Source organism: Balaenoptera borealis (assembly GCF_965194805.1).
Source record: "Balaenoptera borealis genome assembly, chromosome: 9".
Lineage (NCBI taxonomy): Eukaryota > Metazoa > Chordata > Mammalia > Artiodactyla > Balaenopteridae > Balaenoptera > Balaenoptera borealis.
Window position 1 is genome coordinate 13,600,610 of NC_138873.1, and position 23,841 is coordinate 13,624,450.

The window sequence follows — 23,841 nt, forward strand, 5'->3', positions numbered from 1 at the left end:
CGGGAGGCCCTTTTAAACCGGCGCGTGCGCTGGGCGGGGCTTGGCTAGGTCTCGCCCCTATTGCCAAGCTGCGCGGTGTCGCGAGATTTGCTCTGTTCGGAACTTCCGGCTCTTGTCCGCTTCGGACATCCGGCTGTAGCTATGCGGTCCAGGTTTCTTCGGAGTGCGTTTCGGGGCTTTTGGGCCCGGCAGGCTGCTGGCTCGGCCCGCCGACACGTAAGCTGCGGTAGCCTTCCACTGGAGGAGCTATTCGCCCGCGGCGGACCCCTACGGACCTTCCTCGAGCGCCAGGTACGGTCTGAAGTCCAGTTGCCGGTCAGGCGGCCTGAGCTGGTGGCGGTGGCCAAGCTTCTGAACGAGAAGGAGCAGGAGCTGCAGGAGACCGGGCACCTGCTACATGGTAAGGGCCGGGCCTAGGGGAGCGGAATTCAGAGCAGATTCTTGACTCTTCATTTGCCCTTGCCACTAAGCCGCTGCTCAGATGTTCACACTCTCTCCGAGTCTGAAGTCTTTACTCGGTTGCAGCCCTTTTTGATTGCATCAGAGGTCAAGGCATCATTATGTGAGTTCTGGTCCCATCCTCTCCTTGGGCTCCCTTGACAGTGCTCTGCGCCCTTTTACAAAACTTAAGTTGACCTTTATTGTTTGCGTATTTAATAGCAGGAGATTAGCTCGCCAAAGACAAATAAGGCACTATTCCTGTTATGGGCTCGAGAGCAGTGTTTCTAAGTGTGGTACAGGGACCACCCGCAAAAGTGACAGGAGAGGTTCGTGCTAAGTAAACCCAGGCTCGGAATCTGAGACCTAGAAACATGCGGTTTTAACAGATTTCCCAAGTGATTCATGTCCATGCGAATCTGGATGGGGCCTATGTTTCTGTATTTACACAAGCTTCTGGGGATGCCTAGTTGCTGGTCTGTGGCCCACACTTTGGAAAGGCTCGAGAGAGGGTCACAATCTATTGGGGGCAAGAAAATTAATTATAATACAGATAAGTAAAAATATATATCAATAAAGACTTAGGAGAGCAAGGAGAACTTGTTGGGAAAGACTTGTACAGGGATGAAGACCCACCCTTAGATGATTTAATAATAATTTAACCTTTATTGATCCTTGGCCATACTCCAGGCTTTGCTTAGCTTCCTTTATCTAATAACTCATACAATTCACGTAATAAATTATGAAGTAGGTTCTATTAGCCTCATTCAACAGAAGGGGAACCTGAGACATAAAGATAAAATAACTCAGCTTGGGTGACACCGCTTGTAAGGAATGGAGCTTGGATAGGACTGACCCCAAATCTCATGCTCTCAATCACTGAACTCTATGTTAACCAAGGAAGGGGAGGTTATGGGGAGCGGGAGGTTGGAACCATTTTGTAAGGGAGCTCAAGTACTAACCTACAAAGTTTGATTTCATCCTGTTGGCAGAAGCCAACCAGCAGACGCTTTCAGATTAGGAGTGAATGACAGGAATAGCTTTCTTGCTTAGGAATCTTGATTGGTGGCAGTTTAGAAGCAGCCTGGAATAGGACTGAAGATGCCATGGAAAATAGGAGACTAATGCAATTGTCTAGTTGAGCCATAGTATCCTTTAGGAAAAATTAAATCGGTTTCATTCCTTAAGCCAAGCTTAAAGTCCAAGTAGCAGCCACAAAGCCTTAATATTAAAAAATATATAGTATTTTTATATTGATTACATGTTGAAATTGGTAGTGTTTTGGGTATACTGGATTAAATAAAATGTAGTATTTAAATTAGATTACTTCTACAGTCTCCTTAGCCTTACCAGAACACTGCATTTCAGAGCTGAAAGGCCCCTTAGAGATCATCCAGCTCAGATCTTTCATTTTATTCTTGAGATTACTGAGACTCAGAAGTTGGGTGTGTTGCCCTAAGAGAACCTTGGTGGTTGAACTAGGGCTAGAATTCATTTTTCCTTTTTCTAATTAAGCACATTTTACATTTCACCAAATTCTTGCCAAAATAATTCCCTGCCATTCCACCAACACACCCTATATTCGCCTATCTCAGTTTTGCTGTTATCATTCTCTCTCCTTAATTCTTTCCTTTTTCTACCCATCCCCAAAACAAACAAAAAATCCTTCAGCATGCTGTTATTTTAGTATTTAATCACATAATGTTTTAGGTTATTTTTTGTGAGTTTTTCTCCCCTAGAATAATATAAAGAAAGTAAAATGATCTAAAATCCTGCCTTGAGGGCAGGTCTTAACATATTATCCCCAGCTCCCAGCATAATTGGCTGTTAATAAATGAATAAGCATTCCAGCTGATAAGAGTTTGTTCTTCCAACAGAGACAGCAAATTGTAATAGCCAAGAAAATTTCCCCCTCTCTCCTTTCTATAGGCTGCATGTTGTCCACAGGATAGAGGAATGAGGAGGTATATTTTGTAAGGTAAAAATGAAAACTGCAAGATGAAATAAGAATTAGGTAAAGCCTGAGAGAGAAGACTGCTTCATGTAAATATTCTGTCAATATTAGGCCGGGTCTAAATGTTTATTTAGGTGGACACTTTTATATTAATGAAGCATTTACTAATAAGACAATAAATAACTTCCTACTTTTTAACTCAGTTTTGGTCTAACTGGTGGTACCTTCTGTTCCCCTTCCGGTCTTTCTAACTAGCTCAGTGTATTCATTTGTTATTGTAGAGTCTGAACTGGAAAACTAAAAGTATATTTGTTAATATGAATATTTTGGGGAGGCAGAATTATAGAAAAGTTTTGTAGCTTCTTTATATTTTTCTATAGAGATTCTTTTTATTTTGAACATATACTTTGGTCATCAGGAAAAACTTTTTAAAAAAAAATTTTTTTTTAAACTACATGCTTTTGAAAACTAATGCATAAAATGCTTTAAATTAATAACAGTTATTAAAAGGACAGGGTAATTGTTATTTTTCCCTTAAGCTACAATTAACAATAAAACTATTACCTTGAATTCTGTTAGCAATTTAATACTAATTAAGGAAAACTTAACCTGCTGCCTTTTTTTCTTAGATGAAAATGAAGACTTAAGGAAACTTGCAGAGAGTGAAATAACTTCATGTCAAAAAGAAATAGCTCAACTGAAGCATCAGGTATGGTATTTGTGCAAGGAATAAAGCATCCGTGCATGCTATTACTTCTAATGTATTTTATTAGAAGTTTATAAAAGCAAGTTGAGAACTAAGCAGCTTGCTAGTATTTATGATTATAAACTGGTTTTTAAAGAAGGAAAAAGCATACTCCCCATGGCCCTATTTTTTATCATACGAAAAGGATTATATTGATAGAACTCTGAAAGAAGGATGACTGTCACATTAATAGGATTTGCCAGAAAGGCAGAGAAATGTTGGTAGTATATTTTCCTTCTTTTGTTTTTTTAAGAGGGGTGAGGATGGGGATGGACGATGAGAAGAAGAGGTTATGGAGCGATGGCAGGAGGAAGCAGGAATATTTCTTTACCTTTGTGTCTCTGACACTATTACAGTGCCAGCTTAGAAAAGGCCCTTGGGATTTTTAAAATGGAATTGCATTGCTTTGGCTTTATATCTAGGAGAACTGCAGAACATATGGAGTTAGACGAAGGATCATGAAATTAGATCCACCCTTCATTACTTCTGTAAAGCACAGCTTAAAGGTTTACAGCAGTTACCTCTGGAAATATAAGTGAAAGAACATGATAAGGTGAGGAAGGATCCTGGAAAGGAGGTGCTTCATTTAGAGATTCTCTTTATCCAGGTGTAGAAAATTACCAAAAATTAATGTCCCCACCACCAGTCTAGGAGAAAACTTCCACTATAGAGTGAAAAGTTTCATGTAGCTTGCCTTCTACCCATTTTCTAAATTTTTTGTGACGTAGAAGGACATACGTATTAATGGTTTCTGTTCATTGGCTAGTAATTAACAGATGTAAATTCTATCATGTTAGTTCAAGATTTGAGTGGTCACATTCTATTGGCACAGGCTAGAGAGATGGAAAAGTAGGAAAGCAAGTATAGCTCCTGATCAACACAAGGTGATACTTCAGAACTCAGGTAGACTCGGGTTCAAATTCTAGCTCTTCCACTTTCCAGTTGTAGGATATTGGGCAACTAGAGTGAAACTTCGTTAAACTTTGTTTTCACTTCTTAAGGTGGAGCTGTTAATAGAAGCTGCCCAGGATGTTTTAAGAATTAAAGTACGAAAAAAAAAAAAAAAAAAAAAAGAATTAAAGTACGTAGAGTGCTTAGCAGAGCGCCTGTCAATGTTAAAGAACCAATAAATGTTGGCAGCTTTTTTTTAATTCACCTCATCTAAGAAGTCTTTTTTCTATATCTCCTTAATTAGTACATACTGAAGTGTGAAACACAGAATTGTAGTGAAGACTGATTTAGGCACAAGGATCTGAGTTCTTGTGTCTGCTGGGGCAGTAACTAACGCGAGTCTTCTCACTTCTGTTAATCTTTTTCTTTTACTTGTAAAACGAGGTAATTGGACCAGATCTTCTCTAAAGGCCTCTCCAGTTCCAAAATTGCAAGTTTCTATTCCATGTTAAAGAGGCTTAGAAAAAATACAAATGCAATTTGAGTGTTTTTTTCCTGCCATACTAGGCTATAAATTTCCAGGGATAGAGCTAGAATCTTCTTTTGTATGCTGTGCACAATATAGTGTACTACTCACAGCAAGCACTTAATTATTAACTGAGTAGAGAACAGATATGTATACATGAACACCAAAAAGAAATAAAAACACCTGTAAGTTTTAGCTGAGCCATATATAGCATTTATAATGTAGTTATAACATTAATATTTTTGGAAATTATGCATTATATGGTTCTAATTGGCAAGATAATTGAACAGTAATCAGCAATATTAAATTATTTGCTTAGGGAAACTTTAAGTAAATTAAATATTTAAAATCCTACATCTAATCACTGAGGTTTTTTTTAAGTTTTAAATCTTAATTAAAGGAGGGGTGATATTTTTGTATTTGCAGATTATCTTACTTTTGGTTCCCTCAGAAGAAACGGATGAAAATGATTTGATCCTGGAGGTAACTGCAGGAGTTGGCGGTCAGGAGGCGATGTTGTTCACTGCAGAGATATTTGATATGTATCAGAAGTATGCTGCATTTAGAAGATGGCATTTTGAAACCCTGGAATATTTCCCAAGTGAAATAGGTCAGTAAACTGTTTTGCAAAAAGTATAGACTTAATTTATCTATCTACATATATTTTAGGAGAGGGTTGGAAAGATCTGACTAGGCTTTATAATTTATTTGTAAGGATGCTTAAGTAGTTTTATGCTTATCATTTACTTAATAATTTTGAATGCAAATATACCAATTTTGATATGGCCTATAAAAGGTTAGTCATTCAGTACTAACCACTGAATGACTAATAGTCTTTTAAAAGTGGTCCTTTAGAGGTGTTACTGAACAGTTAACACCATAAATGCTTTATGTTTAATAATTATATGAAATAAAGATATTAAGTGAATATCATAGACTTGTTAAAGGTTTTCAGTATGTTTTATAATCAGTATGCTTATATTATTTTGTAGCGCTTTTAAATATATTTCAAGATGGTAGAAGTGATGGTCAGTTGTTTATAAATGGTAGGAAAAATAAAATAATTCCCTTTTCCCAATGTTTTCAAGGTGGCCTTAGACATGCATCTGCCAGCATTGGGGGTTCAGAAGCCTATAAGCACATGAAATTTGAAGGAGGTGTGCACAGAGTACAGAGAGTGCCCAAGACAGAGAAGCAAGGCCGCATCCACACCAGCACCATGACTGTGGCCATCTTACCCCAACCCACTGAGGTGAGGCACCACAGGCCCCTCTCCTTGGAATCCTGGGACCAGCACAGTGCCTTGCCCCCAGAGTAACACTCACTTTACTGAATTGAGTGTCTCGTTTGCATCATGTATTTTGAGTTGTTTTTACAAATACATTCTCACAATCCAAAAAGGATGATTTTAACAGTAGATGGTAAGGATTAAGGATATATAAGTGATCTAATCTTACATTGCCTATTTATTATTTTTTTCTCCACCACTAAGCTTCAAGTAGATATTTTGAGACCATGTACAGGAGAAACAATATTAAATAGAGTTCAAGAGTGATTACCTTTATAAAGACTTCTGCTTTGTGTGACTTGTTCCTAGAACATTAATAGCGAGAATCCTGTTTTGACAAAGGATAACTATTACTTAACAGAATTGCTACTTTATAACCCAATCATATTAAAATGGAAATATATTGCTAGTGTTCATAATGAGTATACTTTATTTTCACAGATAAATTCTCAGACTGTATAATATTTTTAAGGTAGCTTAGTTGGGAAGTTCTATTTTGCTTATATCCCTTCTGCTGAAAAGTGATAGGAAATATATAACTTGTTTTTCAGAATGGAGTATGAATGATTTGAGAAGGAAGTTTGAGGGTTTCTAATAGGGTTAATGGAGTTCCTTTCTTCAGGTCTAAGTTTTGTGTGAAGCCTAGATGAGGAACAGAACAGTTCAGGGAGAGAGTGAAGTGGGATAGATGGCAGGAGCCACACCTAGATATAGTCACTTTGGCTTAAGCATCTTGGAGATGTAAGGAGTTTTCAGACAGAGGTGGAGACTGAAGACTGAGGCCGTATGTCGTCTCATTTCATTCTTCCAGCAGCGGTAAGAGGGAGCCACACAGGGAGACATGGAGGGCCTGTGAACGATAGGATTCCTGCTCCTGCGGTTGTGGACAGCGCACAGACTGGGCTGTAATGGTTCCTGAAAGAGCTTTTTAAATACAGTGCTTTGGATGGTGACTCGCAGGACAGAGCATTGTCCTGATGTCAGATCCCAGTGTATCTATGAATTGAGTCTATACCCTTGACTTCTTGGCCTTTGACATTTCCGTTTGTCTCTCCTCTGCCTCTAAATATGTTTAAGTCCTCCTTTATTTAAAATTAAAAATAAAACCTTCCTATAGTTCTTAAGCTAGTGTCATTTTTTTTCCCCTCTGCTAAAGTCTTTTTGCACTCAAATCATTTTAGCTATTATAGTCACATTTCTATTAGTAGCTGAGTTCTGCTATTGGTAAGAAGAGGGTAATTACAGAGAAGTCCACTTTTTGAGGATTAGGGAGGGTTTGTTTTTGTTTTACATTATGTTTTGATAATGCACTTTTCCAATAAGAAAAGTTTAAAAAATGGTATCCTTCCAACTACTTTCTGTTCTTAAAATTAAATCTTCTAAACCTTATATAAATTCTATACATGACATGTATTTATATTTATAAATAGATCTTCCCTTGGAACAGATCATACATGTAATTTTTAAATCCCAACTTTTCTCTTACATATAGATTAATCTGGTGATTAATCCTAAAGATTTGAGGATTGATACTAAGCGAGCCAGTGGAGCTGGGGGGCAGCACGTAAATACCACAGACAGTGCTGTCCGGATAGTTCATCTCCCAACAGGTATGTACTTATTTCTTCAACATAAAACAATGAAGAAAGAAATCGAATTCTGAATGACTTGATTAATTTTCCACTGAAACAGATCCTCAGTTATCAGAGGAATATAGTTGTTATTTAATACTTGATTTATCTTGAATCCTTAGCTGAAACTCTGCAGGATAATTACAAAGCCAGAAGGAGGGAGGGATCTAAGCCCAGGTAATTTCCATGTTAGTGACTATATCATTAATTAAAAAAAATCCTCACAATGAAGTAATATCATGGGTTCTTCTTTATCAAAAAATGGTCTAAATCACTAGTTCTTACCGTTTTTTGGAGGGAGGAGGAGATGGATTCCTTTGAGAAAATGAAAGCTTGGACCTGCTACCCAGAAAAACATGCTTATATGCAGAGTTTTGCAGGTAATTTCAGGGGCTTCTTTCCATTAAGTCCATCTGCAGACATCCAGGGGTTCTGTCTTAATTCTGGATAGTAAGGCAATGGAGCTATAACTCAATATTCCTTAAGCCTTCAAAATACTATTAGTGTACAATACACTATTATTAAATGTGTTTTTACCGTTGATTTACACGTGATAAAGAGCATATGGTTAACAGAGCTCCGTTGTCTAGAAAGGATACAAGAATCGCCTACTGTAAATGACCTCAGTCATAATTCCTGTTGACTGGGAGTGGCTGATGGGAGTGCTGGGTTCATTTTCTTCTTTTTTAATATGAGGAAATCCTCACGTTAAACTTGAAGATGATGTCTTATGTAATACATATTATATAAACAGGAATAGAAAAAAAAAATGGAAATACTCAAAAATATCAATAGTGACTAACTCTGGTAATAAGATTAACTTTTATAATTCAGTTTCTATAATGAGTAGTTACTACTTTAAAAAAAATTATGGTGCCTAGCTGAAGGTACCAGAAAATAATCCATTTTAAATGACTAATGCTTATTGTTTAGTATGTATGCCTTCAATATGGAAATACTTTGAGCTATAACTCAAATTTTCAGTTTTCCAATAACTGTAAAAGTTATTTGTTAAGTTTACAGTCTTCCTTTTTTATATTAGAGTCCTATTTTTTCCCTTTATAAAGGAAGAAGAAAAAGAATGAGAAGGCAAAGGAGTATTCCTTGATAATAAATGAAGAAGATTCTTCTATTAAAACTCTTTAATTCTCATAACACTATTCAGGTGTTGTTTCCGAATGCCAACAAGAGAGATCTCAACTGAAAAATAGAGAGATGGCTATGAAAAAGTTACGTGCAAAACTATACAGCCTGCGTGTAGAAGAAGAAACAAGTAAACGATACAATGCTAGAAAGATTCAGGTAAAACTGAATTCTTAAAAATGCCTCTAAAGGATAAAAATATTTTTAGATAAACAAGTTTTTGTATGTGTTAAAATCATTTCAATGTATTTGTCGAAATTAGAGTACAATTCAAGTAGCTCAACCAAGGGCTATACTTGTTTTATAGCAATCTTACACCTCTGCCCCGTTTTTTTATATTCAAAGGTGTCTTTCTCATTCACCAAAGTTATTTTAAAAAGATATATGGAATTCACATTCATTTTGAATCCTTTGAAAATTATGGAAGAAAGTTGCAAAGGAAACTGAACTTACTTCCTGTTTGGCATTTGACTTTATAATTACAGACGCCTTCTATTAACTCCTTATTATAACTTTGTCATCACTGACGATAACCTGATTAATTCACAGAGGTTATATATGTTTAGCTAGCATTTGATGATCAACTGTGTGCCAGGCTGTATGTATGCACGCACCATCACTGTGCAGTAGGTATTGCCTGTATTTTACAAATGGGGAAAGCTAAAGTTTAGAGTTGAAATAAATTACCTGAAGTCATAAAGTATTAAATGGCAGAGAGAGGATTCAAAATTCAAGTACTAATCTGTCTGACTTTAAAGCCTATATTCTTTTTTCTCTGTCAAGTTCCCATGTTATTTGAGGATTCAGAATGTTTAAAACTTGCTTAACATTGTTGTAAATTATAAACCAAGAGCTTAATCTCCAGGTAAGTTAAATTTGTAGGTTTAGTTGCCCTGAATTTAACTGTATTTCATATCTTTTTTTTTTTTAATATATAGATTGGCACTAAAGGAAGGTCAGAGAAAATAAGAACATACAATTTTCCACAGAACCGGGTCACAGATCACAGAATAAACAAGTCACTTCATGATCTTGAAACTTTTATGCAAGGAGAGTATCTGCTGGATGAACTTGTACAGTCATTGAAGGATTATGCTAATTATGAATCTTTAGTAGAAATTATTTCCAACAAAGTTTAAGTTGATTTGTTATTAAAGACTTGTATAGCTTATGAAAATTCTATTATGGCAAGTCACATTGTGTACATACCAGTATTCTCTTGAAACACATGAGTTAACACAGTTGGGAGTAACATGTTTTTAATACATAGGTAATTTATATGCATTGTCTCTCAATTTATTAGTAAAATGTATTACAATATAATCATGACTCTGGTTGTACATTTTGAACTCTTACTTATAAGAAAGGAAAAGAGTCCTTTGATTTATGTAAAATATTTAATGAATGATCAGAAATTTGGTTTAACTCTTAAGGAAAACTCCAAACATAAAACAGTAGAAATATGACAGTAATTATTGTTATTAGTCAAGGTTCTAGTCAAGAGACAGAAACCATACCTTTAATTTGAACAGGGATAATTTTGATATAAAAAAATTCTTAACCAATGATGGGATTAGCTATTAGGAGATAAAAGATTACTACTCTAGGGCTGAGAGAGAGTACCCAAGGAAAGAATACCCTTGGAAAGGGCTTCCCTTCCCTCCAGGTGGAGAGTCAAGCCCGTTGGAGAGTAATGTTGACTAGAAGCCTAGGCACCCTGTGGCCCAGCCAACTTGACACATAAAATTAACCATCAGTGTCTAAGAGCACCCCTGGCAGCTGTGCGTAGAAACAGAAACAAGAAAAAAAGCCCCTTCCTCCACTGTCTGTCCACCTCCCCTACTGACAAAGCTTAACATGGTACCAGCTGGCAAAGGAGAAATGTTCATAGGTCCAGAGTAAGGCAATACATCGGTAACTGGCACAACCATACTCATTGCTTAGTTTCAGTAACTTATGTTTTCATTATTTGCTTGGTGTTAGAAGTTGTAAATATGTTACACTTCACCCTTAAATATTTCAGCTTGTATTTAAAAAAAAAAATGACACTGTTCTACTTAATCATATACTATCATCACACCTAACAAAATTCACAGTAATGCCCTAACATCTTCAAACACCCATTTCAAGTTTTCCCCAGTTCTCCCCGAAATGTTTTAACTGGCCTCCTCAAACCAGGATCCAATTAAGAATCACAGATGGGAATTTGTGATTATATTGCTTAAATTTCCCTTATTGTAGAACAGTCCTGCCAACCGCTGCCCCTTTTTTTTCATGACACTGCAATGAATTTTCATTTGAGAAGGCGAGACTATTCTGGGTCCCGTCATTTGTTCCTCAAGTCACAGTAGTTCCTGCAAACTGGAAGTTGAGAGCTTAAGACTAGGTTAGTTTTGCACAGTCCTTCCCTTTCCTGTGACTTGGCATTTTTGTCATTAAAATATACACTTAAGTAAGCCAGCCTGAATGCTCTGATATGCTAAGATGTATTAGATTTGCTAAAAAATGACTTCACCCTTGTGAAATAAGAATTTGTTGAAAGTGAGCTTAAAGCTAAATCAGTATAGTCTTTTTTCTATCATAAGATGTAAAAGAAGTTGTTCTTTTTTCCCTGGCAATCCTGGTTATGATTAGCTCTTTTCTGATAAGGCTGACTTCAGAGAATTGAGCCTGGGAGGGAAGGAGAGCACAGGAATGTCTGCTTGAGGCTGCACAGCTGGTAAAAGACCTCTTGGTGTTGAGAGCAACAGCAAATAAAGTAGTATGCTTGATAAACAGACGCCCCCCCATGGTTCTCCCATGGTGTGTGCTTCACTGCAAAAAGCAATCATAAATTCAAGCTGTTTAACTACAAAAACGGAAAAGAAACAGGACATGTCAGTTACCCCATAAAAAAGTGAGAAACGCTAGAAATGCTGGCTCGAGAATATTTTGAAAACATGAGGTAAACTAAGGACTACAATTACGAAGAGCTCTACCTAGTGGATAATGAATAAATGTCAAATTTATGGTAGTTACAACAAGGTAGGATTTCAAGAGAGAGTGATTTCACTATTAAGGTTATATGATTGAAATGTTAAAAAGTATTAGGAGACATTTAGTTAACTCAAAATTGCACATTTTTTCATACGTGTTTGAGTCAACAGTAGTCTTAATTTTTATAAACATGTACTACATAAATTCAAAACTACATTATTGTCAGGCAATTGTTTCCTCTTTAAGTCAACATTTATTGGCCAAATTTCCTTTAAAGCCCCAGCATGTGCTAAATTTCAGAGTAATTTTATATTGATAATTTCTCACCTTATTGCTCTAAAAGGGAGGTGTAGAAAAACCATTAAAGACAGTTAAGAATTTAAGCTGGCCAAAGGTTAACAAATACATCAGAGAATTTTAATTTGAAGAGTATCCGTCTCCCCTGTAATGTTCTGCTCATGAAGGCCATTCTGTTCTGCCTTCCCAGGAACAGCTGATGAATGCCCCTTTTAGTGACCTAAGCGACTCAAGAATACAGCAAGACGCGTTCATTCAGCAGTCATTCAGCGGTCATCGTCACTGAGCACATGGCCCAATGCAAGCCTGTGTCTCCCAGATTTACCACTTTCCCCTTGGGTCTTCTGGTATCCTTTTTGAATGAAAGGGACATAGCTACAGGTTATTAAATATTACAATATACTGTTATTCAATTTCTCTTTACCTCCTCTAACAGGTAGTAATTGGAAAAGTTGCACTGAGATAATGAAAGGTCTCGAATGTTGTATTTCATTCTGTGAACAAGGGAGAGCCAAGTCTACTCATTCTGTCCCCATCCCTCTCCACTCCCTCCCTCTCTGCACCACAGGAAAGTGTGAGAGCTGTACTAATGGAGGTGGGAAAGAACCTTCGATCAATTTTCAAACTTCCTGCCCATTAGAACATCACAGTTGGTTAGAAAAAAATTATCATAATACTTTGGTCATTTTAACAATATAACTTTAAGATATGTATCACTATGTGCCTTATGAACACCTGTGGAGTAATTGACAAATTCTGGTCTGTGAACTGACATTGGCTTCCACTTCACTCACTAATCTAAATTAGTTATTCCTATATGATCAAATGAAATTCCTGGAACCCAGGAAAAGGTAAGAGTAGAGCAACAGAATTTTGGCGTGAAGCTTACTAGAACCCTCCGTCTAACATGTTAAGGGCCTTAGAACTTTGTAGCTGTTGCACAAACTGCATCTACACAGCTACCTGAATTATAAAGCACCCATTGTCGCTCCCACCTGCCTTTGCTTTCCCTGCCCTCTCTGCCTAAAACACATAATTACCTCCACAGATTTCAAGTCCAACCCAAAGGGAACCTTTGCACCTATGCAGAATTAACTGCTCTTCATTAGTATTCCACAGCACTTTACACAACAGTATGAAAACATTTATGGCAAGGCAATAAACTCACTGGGTTACTCCTATCTCAGGTTTCTGTGCTTAAGGAAAAGGGAAAGGGTGCTCAGGAAATGGAATGTATTATTAACCCTTTCATATCATTTCATTAATGGACAAAACTTTTCTTCATTCTTGTCTCTTCAACACCTAACTTCATGGCACTAAAAAGATGTCTAAAAGGCAGTTAGATCTAAAATTATTTGTCTAGAAATCTGGTGTATTGTTCAGGAAGAACCAAAACTGAACTTCATTTCAAAACGGCCTACAACATCAGTTAATCAAGACTCATTCAGCCAGAATGGAAATTTTAAAGATGTATAAAATAGATAATCACTATGTCTAAAATGAAACGTCATATTCCTCTATAACCCGTTTCCCGTTGTGTGATCTCAGTTTCTTTCACGGCACTACCATTCTCCCTCTCTCAAACTTAAATTGTAGTCATCTTCAATTCCTCTTCCTCATATGCAGTTTACTGCTAACGCCTACTCTCCTAAATACCCTAAACTTCACTGATGCGGTTACCACCACTATGGTCCACAATCGCTTCTCCCGGACTACTTTAATAGTCCCCTGCATCCTAACTCTAATTCAGGTCACACATACATAACTGCCAGATTCATCTTCCTTAAATGCAAGGCTCTGATCTTGTCACTCTTCTACTCAACAACTTAATAGGTTCCCACTGCCTCCCAAATAAAACTCCAACTCTGAAGTACGCACACAGCACATCCATATCCCTACCCAGCATCCTTTCATATTAGCCCACTTTACACACCACCCCTTTACGTCACATCAAAGTAATTTTTCTTGATAAATCCTCCTGCACTTAAGCTTGCCCCCGTTTCGTTCCTATGCCAGGGAGGGCCACTCTCCTCCCCATTCCCTTAAAAGACATCCCCAACAGCAAAGGTTCACATCTAGAGGCAACCTCACTCCCCAGGGGGTATGTCGCTATGTTTGGAGACAGTTATCACAACTTGGGGGGGGGGCGGGGGGAGTTAGAGGTTAAGGCTGCTGCTACACACCCTACAATGCGCAGCATAGCCTCCACAGCAAAGAATTATCTGGCCCAAAATGTCAGTAGTGCTGAGGCTGAGAAACCCTGTCCTACAGAGTAATCTCTTATCCTGGCATACAGCAGTGACCCCGCTGTTCTGTAAAAATTCCCACGGTATCTAGACGTATTTGACCCATCCAGTGTTCACAGCTGTATTCTGTACACCTTATCTCCTCCCCCCTGTACTCATGATGCTTTTTATTCACAGATTATTTACTGAGCATCTACATCTATTAGGTGGCAGGCCCAGATAGGAAGCAAAGGGGCAGGTACCACGTCCCAATTATTTCCAGACATTCCAGGATGTCTTGCATGCTGTAGATCTGCAATAAGGATTTGGTGAGAATAAGGGCAATTCTCTCTGCACTTCATTTTGCACCTAAAAACTCAACAATTCTGATTGATACTGATTTGTAGAAAAAAAGAGGTACATGCATCTGCTGACATCTAGTAAAATTCAGAATAGCCCTTTCTAAATTTCTCACTAAAAATGAAACTAACAGGTGCTCATGAACCTACTGAAAAAGTTAACTCTCAGTTAAGAATAATATTTCAACATAATTAAAGCTCTAACAGTTAAAATCAATATTAAGTAACTTAATAAGCCTAAAGAAAAAGACTCTAACAAACTATTCCAGCATGCAATAAAACATGCTTCACTCTTTATATTACCTTATATTATGATAGTAATTTTAATTTTTCCAATATCTTAGCCTTTTTCTGAAAATAAATTTTAAAAATAACTTCTGCAGTATACCTTTTAAGCTGTGGTTAAGATTCAAAGGTAATTAATTTAATGAGAACCCTCCTCCCCTCAAATTTCACATATTTGCATCTAAAAATAAAAGAGGTGAATAAAGATGATCTCTGAGGTCAAATGGGAAAGTAATATGAAAACGTACTTATAAGCAATCAGGCCTCCCACAAATATTATTACTCCTCAGTATAACACAGAGGAAAGAGGAAAGTACATGGACTTATCCCAAGACTGGTGGTTCTGTGGGAATGAACTCACACTTTTAAGCACAATCAGAAAATGAAAACCCTAAGGTTACTGGGAGAATTAAAGGCTAATATTACAAAGTGCCTAGTAGATAGAAAAGCTACCATAGCTTTAATATTCATTCAACAAATCACTCCCTTGCTAACGTTCCTCCAACAGTTAACCAAGTCCTACAGGATCTGGCTTCTACCTATCTGACCTCACCTCCTACAGTCTTTTGCTCTGTAGGCTCTAGACTTCCTTCTAGCCCTGGAACAGGCTATGCGCCTTCAGTCTCTTTACTATGCAGATCTCTGCATTGCCAGCTCAGCATTCCGATCTTGGTCCAAAGCCTCAGAAACCTTCCTGACCACCCAAAGTCCTTAACCCTGCCCCTACTGCCCATTCTCTACCCCCTTATGTTGTTTTATATTCCTCTTTCATTCAGTGAAATTGTTAATTGCCAATTTCTTTCGCATTAGAAACTAAACTCCCTGAAGAACAGGACTTTTTGTCTTTTCAACCCTATGTCTCCAGGACCTAGCACCAGGGCCAGGTGAGAGACGTGACTCAGGTGCAAAAATTTAAGCGGATGCCAAAAATTTCAGCAACCCAGAAAAATACTAATTTAATGCAACATTCTGAAAAATAAAAATTAACACAAAAAAACATGAACTATCAAAAATTTTACCTAGGGGCTTCCCTGGTGGCGCAGTGGTTGAGAATCTGCCTGCCAATGCAGGGGACACGGGTTCAAGCCCTGGTCTGGGAAGATCCCACATGCCCCGGAGCAACTAGGCCCGTGAGCCACAACTACTGAGCCTGCGCGTCTGGAGCCTGTGCTCCGCAACGGGTGAGGCCGCGATAGTGAGAGGCCCGCGCACCTCGATGAAGGGTGGCCCCCACTCGCTGCAACTAGAGAAAGCCCTCCCACAGAAACGAAAACCCAACACAGCCAAAAATAATAAATAAATAAATAAATAAATAAATAAAATAAAAATAAAGGAATTCCTTTTTAAAAAATGCAAAATACTCCATTACAAAAAAAGAAAAAAAAATGTTTACCTAAAGACAGGATCCACTCAGCACTTGCATGATTCATCCTGATCCCGGCCCTGCTTCACGTAGGACTTGACAACAATTTGAGCGCTTACCACAAGCCAACTATTAACTCTCCCCGAGGCTGCAGAAAAGCAAAGGTAAGAGGGAAAACTGCAAAAGACAGGGATTCCGACTTTGGGGAGCTTACCTCCTGTAGCTTCACTGTGTTGTGACCAAAAGCTGAGTCGGGGGACTGCAATGTCACCACTTAAAGCACACATTCAAAGAGTGAAAAGTTCAGCATGACAAATTATACGGTACAACTTGTCATAGAAGACTTAATTAATACTTCCTCCGTTTCCTCCATCACTAGAAAATCATGGCCAGGAGCCTTCGGTCCCAGGGTGTGGGAATGGGAACTCCCAGGGCAGGATGATTGATTGATTCATTCATTCTAGAGCAAGGACTACTGTGTGCGCATGGCCCTTGAAAAGAAACGAAACCCCGGCGAGTACAGTAGATATAAATTTAATAAGCTAAACGTCCGTGACAAAGCAGTGGTGGCTGGGGAACAGTGGTTGAAAATAAAAACAAACACGCTTACAAGAAGTGACTGTCCCAGCCTCACTCCCTCCGGAAGGCTCCAGGGAGATACGGGCCCAGGTCTCCCACCACCACGGCAGCGGGACCAGCTCCACGTGCCGGGAGAGACGCGGCCCCACCCACCGCGGCCCCACGCTCTCCGCCCCCCAAACAGAAACGCGGGGGACCCCAGCGCGCAAGCGCCAACCCGCCAACACCACAGCCACCGCCCGCCACAAGCGCCTGCGCGAAAGCGCCGAGCCGGGGGTGGGGCGAAACTAGGAGGAGAGAGGAGCGCGCCTAAATCCTAGAGAGGCGGGCTAAGTAGGGCTGGGGGAGGGCTCCTCTTCCGGAAAGTCTGCATTCCCGGACGACCACAGTCGCCACTCACCAAACTCCAGCTTGTGAGATGACCGGAGAAAGTCGGCCACCCTTTCTACCCATCGGAGATCTTCAGACAGAAGCCGGAGCTGCCTTCAGGATGAAATTAGGACCCGCAGGAGGCCCGTTCCCCAGGCGGCGAAGGGAAGCGTGGCGGGAGCGCGCATGCGTGGTAGGCTCCCTCCACGTGCGGCCCGGCAGTGGCCTCCCTGCGCTCCGAGGTCCCGCCCCCGGCCTCAGCATCTTTCCGGACGCGCGGAGCCTCCGGGGAAGAAGGAGGTTGGGCCTGGCGGCTCGGCCCCGCCTCGGCAGCCTCCAATTGGGCGTGGGTGAGGGCACCCCCTCCCGCCGCCTTCCCATTGGAGCGCGCGTGCGAGCGGCGCGCCCCATTGGGCCGTGCGGATTTGGGCACCAAATTCAAAGATTTTAAAAGTACCAGCTGGCGCCTTTTAGAAGCTAGAGCTCTGAGAAGCGGGTGGCCCGTTTCTCTGTCGCGGGCGCAGCTCCCTCACCTGAGGCGGACCCCACTTGCCCTGGCATGAGCCGGTGCCCCTGCAGCTGCTCCCCACGGCCGCCCTCCGATTCCTGCCGCTGCAGCTACAGCGTCCTGACAGCCGCCGGACGCCCTCGCCCCTCGGACGGTGGGTGAAAGGAGAGAGTGCGAGCGGGGTGCGCCTTCCAGGAGGGGTGCCCAGTGGGGGGCGGGGGAGACGGGGGACAGCGCCCCGGGCCCGACGCGCTCCCGAGTCCGGCCGTGGGGCTCGTCGCTGGGCCTCGGGCGGCCGGCGGTGGCGGGTCCCGGGTTCCGGGATGGAGAAGGCAGGGGTCCGGGGAGGGGAAGCAGAGGTGCCGAGGCGGGACGGCGGGCCCGGGTCCCACCGTGCACGCGTAGCTGGGCGCCGGCTCCCGAGGAGGTGCGGGTCGCGGCCTCCCCGGTGGCCCTCTCTCCTCGCGCGGGGCCACCGACCTCCACCCCGCCGGCCCGGGCGCCAGACGCCCCTCCTTCCCCTCCCCCACCCCGGGGCTGCGGCTCTGACAGGGCCCGCGAGCCGGCGGCCCGCAGCGTCCGGCCGGGGGCCCGACCCCCGCTTCTGTGCCCCGTTTCCCCGTGTGCCCCGCACCCCCGGGTCGGAAGTCAGTTCCCCCCGGTTTTCGTCACCTCAGCCTTCCTGGCGGGCGCGGGAGATCGTGCTCGCTGTTATCTCCCGCCTCCTCCGCCGGCCCGCGCCCTGAGGGCCACCCCTCCGACCCCTCGGGATTTCCAGGGTCCCCGCCGCCCCAATCCCGCCAAATGCAGGGCCCCCCTCATCGGGCCAGGCTCTGCTGGGACGTCCAACCAAAAATGTTCAGTTTCTCCTTTTTTCCCTTTACCCAGTGACTCAGTCTCAAGGCCTGGAGTCAGAAGGAGGGAGGAAGAAAGGCACTTTTTAATACAGAACCCTGAATTTGTCCAAACTGAGACGGTCTTGAAGAATTTGGGAAGCAGATTTGAGAAGTGAAGCATCAGTTCTCTTTTTCCCCCGCGCTCCTGACGAGCCAGTCTTTTATTCCAGCTCTTGGGTGCGATGGGAGGCACTCAGATAAACGCTGACTTTTTATCCTCTTTGTTGCTTCTCCCAAAAGAGATCCAGATGCATTCGTTTTACCTCAGAAATGGCCAAGAATTTTAGAAATCAGCACCTTGATATTGTATATTTGGTCATCACTGAAAAGTGCCCCTTTCTTTAGAGAAGGAATGTAGAAAACTCAAAAAATGTTTTAACAGGTTAAGTCTGTTTCTAGAAAACCCTGAATCTTGAGCCCCTCTGAAATTCTGAAGCTTGGTGGCTCCAGGAAGGGATTTTTTTGGTTGCTTAATTCCAGTTGTCTTTACTGCCTTGCCCCTCACGGGAGTGTTTGCTGGTCCCTGGATTTTTTTTTCCATATTTACAAATTTGAGGAAATGAAATTAAAAATCTATTGCCTTCCATTACTTCTGAAAGTAGGCTTTTCTAAAATTTTCTCTCGGGGATTATGGCTGGTTTGCAGTTGATGGCGGCAGGCCTTGGGGCTCTCTTAAATTTTTAAGGAATAGCCGTGCCTCATTAGTGTTGGGCACATGCTGGTTGTCTTATAGGTATTGGAGATTGTAGAACTCGATTATTTAGCATTGGGATAGTAGAGATTTTTAATTCCAAGCACTGTAATCTTTTTAACTGTTGTAATATGACGTGTCACACCTACACTGGAAGGTTAAATGGAAGGTCAAACTTTGTGCAGTTAACTATCATACCACTTCCTCGTGATTGGATTGTCGAGTGGGTAACTAAGAGGTGTTAAGAATGTTATCAACTCTGTAGAGTTGACATTAGTATTTCCATTTTAAAGAAACTGAAAGACTAATTCAATGTTCTAGGTCACATTAGTCACAACTAGTCAAAAGGCTGAGCAAGGATTTTCATTTGAAGTCGGGTATGATTCCTAGGGAAAGTATATAGTAATCTGAAATGCATAGATCTGTGTAGAATGCATTTTGCTACTTTTAAAATGTTTGTGATTTACAGTATAAAGAATATGAACGGATTTGGCTTACAAAAATAATATGGTGAAAATAAGTTCTATTTATTAAACTATAAGTGACAGGGACTCTTCCATACATTTAATCCAGTTTGGTTGGTTTTCTTACCTGCATTTTATAAATGAGGAAGCTTGCTCAGTTTTTTGTTTGTTTGTTTTTTGTACCTGAGATGCTCAAGATTTAAACCCCAGGGTATTCTTTACTCCCCTTTCCCTCATCATCCACATCTAATACAGTACATCCCCAACCTCTGTTGACTTTACCCTTCTAAAAAGATCTCAGATCTATCCAGTTATCTTTATTTCCGCTGCGGCCATCCTAGTTTCAGGTACCCAACTCTCTGAACTCCTGTGATAGGCACCTCCAACTAGCCCCCCTGCTTTCACTTGAATCTTCCTACAATCCATTTTCCACAGTTGCCAATCTTTTTTTTTTTTTTTTTTTTTAATGTAAACCAAATGTCTCTACTTAGAACCCCTCAAAGGCTCTTTTTTACACACTAAATAAAGGCCAGTCTACCCTAAGAATCCTATAGAGCATTCTGTACCTCTCCAACTTTCATTTTCAATCAGTTCTTCCCCTAGCTCACTAAGTCACAGCCCTGCAGGCCTTCCTCTTCCTTGAAAGCTCAACACTTGTCCTTCCAGGGTCCACCTCTGTCTGGTTTTTCACAAGGCTTTTAGATGTCAGGATTTCACCTCCAAAAGATCTTGCATGACTAGTTTCTTTTCTACTCCACACCCTGTCACTAAAGAGGCATTAGATAAATGAATGAAGTGGCAGAACTAGACTTACCCCTCACCTATCTGAGTCAAGAGGTCACAGAACCATGTGATACTTTTTTTTCCTTCCAGGATAATATCAGCTCAGTTATATTTCCCAGATTGTTTAGGGGCATTTGGCTTGGTCATGGGGAAGCACTGAACTAGTTAAAAGACATGGAATTAGCTTTTTACAGTCTTTCAGCTTCCTTTTTTAAATAAAAGATGGTATTCAGTTTATTTTGCAGTATAAACTTCACACTCTAAATCTACAACCAGCATCCAGATTTTGGAACCAATGAAAGGAACCAAAGTTCCTTGGAGAAATAATAGATTTTCTGGCTGGAACAGGAAAAATACAAGATGAGCCTGGAGCATCTTGTTTAGTGCCAAAAAGTAAGGAATGTCAAATGAACATGAACTTAGAATGGCAAAAGCTGGAGCAATTTGAGCAACAATGTAAATAACGTAGTATTAAATTATAACCCAAAGTCCATAAGTTTATACTTTTATGCTTTTTTTTTTTAATGCTCTTTATCTTACTTCCCAGGTGAGATAGTGGAAGGAACAGTGAATTTACAGTGAAGAAGAATAATCTGTCCCTCTTAACTACCTGTCAAATCTTAGGCAAGTTACTTAGATAAGCTGCAGTGTTCTTAACTGTAAATAATAATGCCTCTCCATTCTACCTCGAAAGGTTGTGAGAATCAAGTGTTTGGAAACACACTGGAAATTAACTTCTAAACACTTAATAAGGAAGTTGAATCATTATTAGCTCTAAATTTAAAGAACTGTCCGTATCCAAAGAACAATGTTGAATGAAAGGGGTTCTATAGGATAGTCTCGCAGTAACTAAGTTCTAAAGACAACAGAGGAAGAATGCTTTTGAAAAGAATTTTGAGTTTCTGAAATACAGTTTCAGGCTTCTTCCCTTTAGGCAACTAAACAAAGTAAAAGGTGTGTCTTTGTTGGTGGCTTCTTTTTTATCCTCTTAGATAAAATGTAGTCTTGAGTAAATCATACTTAATTCTTTACGTGAGGCAAAAATAAAAATCTCTTGGAATTTTTTACTCTTCTGAGTAGAAGAGAACCACTCAGAATAATTTGTTCTAGAGTTAGGGTTAATTGGGGGTTTATTTACTTTTATGCCCCTGAACTCTTAGTTTAAACCTAATTAAGAGAGTCTCTACCTACAAGGTTACTTGCTATCAAGGTGTCCTTTAGTACTTAGAGATTCTAAGTAAAAACAGTAAAATTAATATGAACAGATGCTGTACCTACATTTACTTATAGGGTAAATTTTTACCTACCTGTGGTTGGTTTGCAGGGGGTATAGTAGATGGGGGAGTACATTAGAAGCACATACCATCCATATACTCTGCCTTCAGAAATGCTAAGCAGTTTCCTTGAACCCATTCCTTCCCAGTCTCTACTACCTGGCAGAAATCCTAATCATCCTTTAAAGCAGTGGTTCTCACCTAAGGAATGGGGGAAATTTGGCTTCTGCTGGCTTCCCCACACTCCAGTAAGTGGTTACTGGAGACATTTTTTATTGCCCTGACTGGGGAGTAGTGGCTGCTAATGGCATCAAATGGCTAAAAGTTGCTAAACATCCTACAGTGCACAGGACAGCCCCCAGCAAAATTATCTGGCCCAAAAACTCAGTAGTATGGTTAACTTTCAAATGATTAAATTTATTGCCTTTTCAGTCCTTTCTCCAAGCTACCTATAGATTTCTTGATTCATTATTGTAAGGCTTATAATAATTGCTAAACTAACATTTAAATATACAAATTTTTTTGCTACTTTTATCAAAACTATTTTGACATTCCCCTCCTCCATTGTCTTAACCATATTTCTCTAGAAGTATTTGATTTCTATAAGGATATTTCTTATCTCAGACCCCGCTCTTGGTGTATCACATTTCCTTATTTGTTCCATAAGCACAGATATTTATTAAATAGTCCCTTTTGTCACTACTTTCTACCCAGATATGACTCTAAAAGTCAGATGGTAGAGTTATACAGATTTAAAAGCAGTCTGTACTGAAGGTACCCCCTCAAGAATATATATGTGTATACTTTTATAAGGTTTTAGTAATGTTTTCTCATATTAAACTTGGATAATTTCACAGCTACATAGGCAGTACACAGTGCTGAGAGAATGCAAAGTAATTAAGTCTCTATATCCCAAATTTAGAAGTAGGGATATGTGGAAATTTTGCCATTAGGAAGTAAATATGTTATGTTCTTTTTGTAGGTTGTAAAGAAGAAAGTTCCACTGTCTCTGTCAAAATGAAGTGTGATTTTAACTATAACCATGTTCATTCTGGAATTAAACCGGTAAAGCCTGATGACAATAGAAGACAAGGTTCCTACACTACTGCGAATTTGGAAGGTTCTTATAAAGACTTCATTAAAGACTATGAAAGGTTATCAGATATTGGGTCACCGATCGTGAGCCCCAGGATTGTAGAACTTGAAACTGAGAGCAAGCCCTTGCATAATAAGGAAAATCTACATGTACAGCAAACACTTAATAGTTCGAACGACATAGAAGAACTAGAGACCAGTGGACCTTATGAAGACAGTGGCTACTCTTCATTTTCCCAGCAAAGTGGCCTCAGTGAACATGAAGACAGTAGCCTTCCCCTGGTGGAAAATTTCAGTGACAGTCCACAATCTTGCCTGCTACGGACGCAAAGCCCAGACCAATATCCCAACAAAAACTTGCTGCCGGCTCTTCATTTTGAAAAAGTGGTTTGTTCAACATTAAAAAAAAATTGTAAACGAAATCCTAAAATAGATTGGGAGAAGCTGAAGGAATTTATATCCAGTGGAAATTTTAGACTACAGAATATAATTGGCAGGAAAATGGGCCTAGACTGTGTAGATATTCTCAGTGAACTCTTTCGAAGGGGACTCAGACATCTCTTAGCAAATATTTTGACACAGCTCAGTGATATGGACTTAATCAAGTAAGTATTGTTGCTTTGTGTTTGTTAATATAATCCATGAACATTTTGTTAGATGGCTCAGTACCACCAGCTCATGCAAAGACATAGTAGGGTAGTCTTGCACTGTTTTTAATTGAAGTGATGACTTTTGTCTGGTTGCTGGTATTTTACTACTTATGTGTCACTAGGAGGAAAGAAAGATAATTTTTAAAGTATGCATTTAATCCAGTTATTTCAAATTTCATATTTATGCTATTAGAAAACTATTTCTGTGAGATTGGGATCTTTGTTCCTTTTGGTTCTGAAATTGTTCATACGTAAGCTCCATCTTTTAGTCTTATCTATAAAACAAGAGCCTAGGTCTGGTGTACAGGTCCAATAGGCATTATGATTTTTGTCACACTTGAAAGTATGAAATAATTTCTGTTCTTTTTAGGCCGTTTTCAAATTTGAGAGTGATGAAAATACAGAAACCCA

The 23,841-nt window shown here is 40.1% G+C and overlaps 2 protein-coding genes and 1 long non-coding RNA gene across 12 annotated transcripts in view; 2 read left to right on the plus strand and 1 right to left on the minus strand.

The window, feature by feature from the left end:
- MTRF1L (mitochondrial translation release factor 1 like) lies at positions 1-9,939 on the plus strand. 4 transcript variants are annotated; one of them, XR_014248124.1, is made up of 8 exons: positions 1-400; positions 3,022-3,101; positions 4,981-5,164; positions 5,643-5,806; positions 7,335-7,452; positions 7,596-7,650; positions 8,639-8,775; positions 9,555-9,939. XR_014248124.1 is itself a non-coding variant. In XM_082404628.1 (7 exons), exons 1-7 carry the CDS (start codon positions 142-144, stop codon positions 9,753-9,755), a joined length of 1,143 nt encoding a protein of 380 aa, XP_082260754.1. In that variant the 5' UTR covers positions 1-141; the 3' UTR covers positions 9,756-9,939. The 4 variants fall into 4 exon arrangements, 3 of the variants coding, with proteins under 3 accessions (XP_082260754.1, XP_082260755.1, XP_082260756.1); XM_082404628.1 differs by lacking the exon at positions 7,596-7,650; XM_082404629.1 differs by lacking the exon at positions 9,555-9,939 and having other exon boundaries at positions 8,541-8,769.
- Positions 5,031-17,239, minus strand: LOC309634514. Of its 2 annotated transcripts, XR_014248164.1 has the most exons (5): positions 17,101-17,239; positions 16,152-16,269; positions 14,322-14,427; positions 7,759-7,916; positions 5,031-5,139 (listed from the first exon to the last, which is right to left on the minus strand). It is a non-coding gene; the product is annotated as an uncharacterized lncRNA (long non-coding RNA). The 2 variants fall into 2 exon arrangements; XR_014248165.1 differs by lacking the exons at positions 5,031-5,139; positions 7,759-7,916; positions 14,322-14,427 and adding an exon at positions 10,063-12,241.
- Positions 17,131-23,841, plus strand: part of FBXO5 (F-box protein 5) — a 14,901-nt gene continuing 8,190 nt past the window's right edge. For 2 of the 6 annotated variants that reach the window (XM_082404611.1, XM_082404616.1), the window contains exons 1-2: positions 17,599-17,731; positions 22,668-23,385. In XM_082404611.1, coding sequence (XP_082260737.1) covers positions 17,629-17,731; positions 22,668-23,385 — 821 coding nt within the window. In that variant the 5' untranslated portion in view covers positions 17,599-17,628. Of the gene's footprint in view, positions 17,263-17,598; positions 17,736-20,644; positions 20,805-20,958; positions 21,036-22,667; positions 23,386-23,841 lie in introns of those variants that run through there. The other 4 variants (XM_082404614.1, XM_082404613.1, XM_082404612.1 and 1 more) reach the window with 4 other exon arrangements.

Coding starts and splice junctions, on each gene's coding strand:
- MTRF1L (XM_082404628.1), top strand. CDS start 142: ATGCGGTCCAGGTTTCTTCGGAGTGCGTTTCGGGGCTTTTGGGCCCGG. Junction 3,102..4,980: donor TAGCTCAACTGAAGCATCAG/GTATGGTATTTG, acceptor TTGTATTTGCAG/ATTATCTTACTTTTGGTTCC. Junction 8,776..9,554: donor ACAATGCTAGAAAGATTCAG/GTAAAACTGAAT, acceptor TTTAATATATAG/ATTGGCACTAAAGGAAGGTC.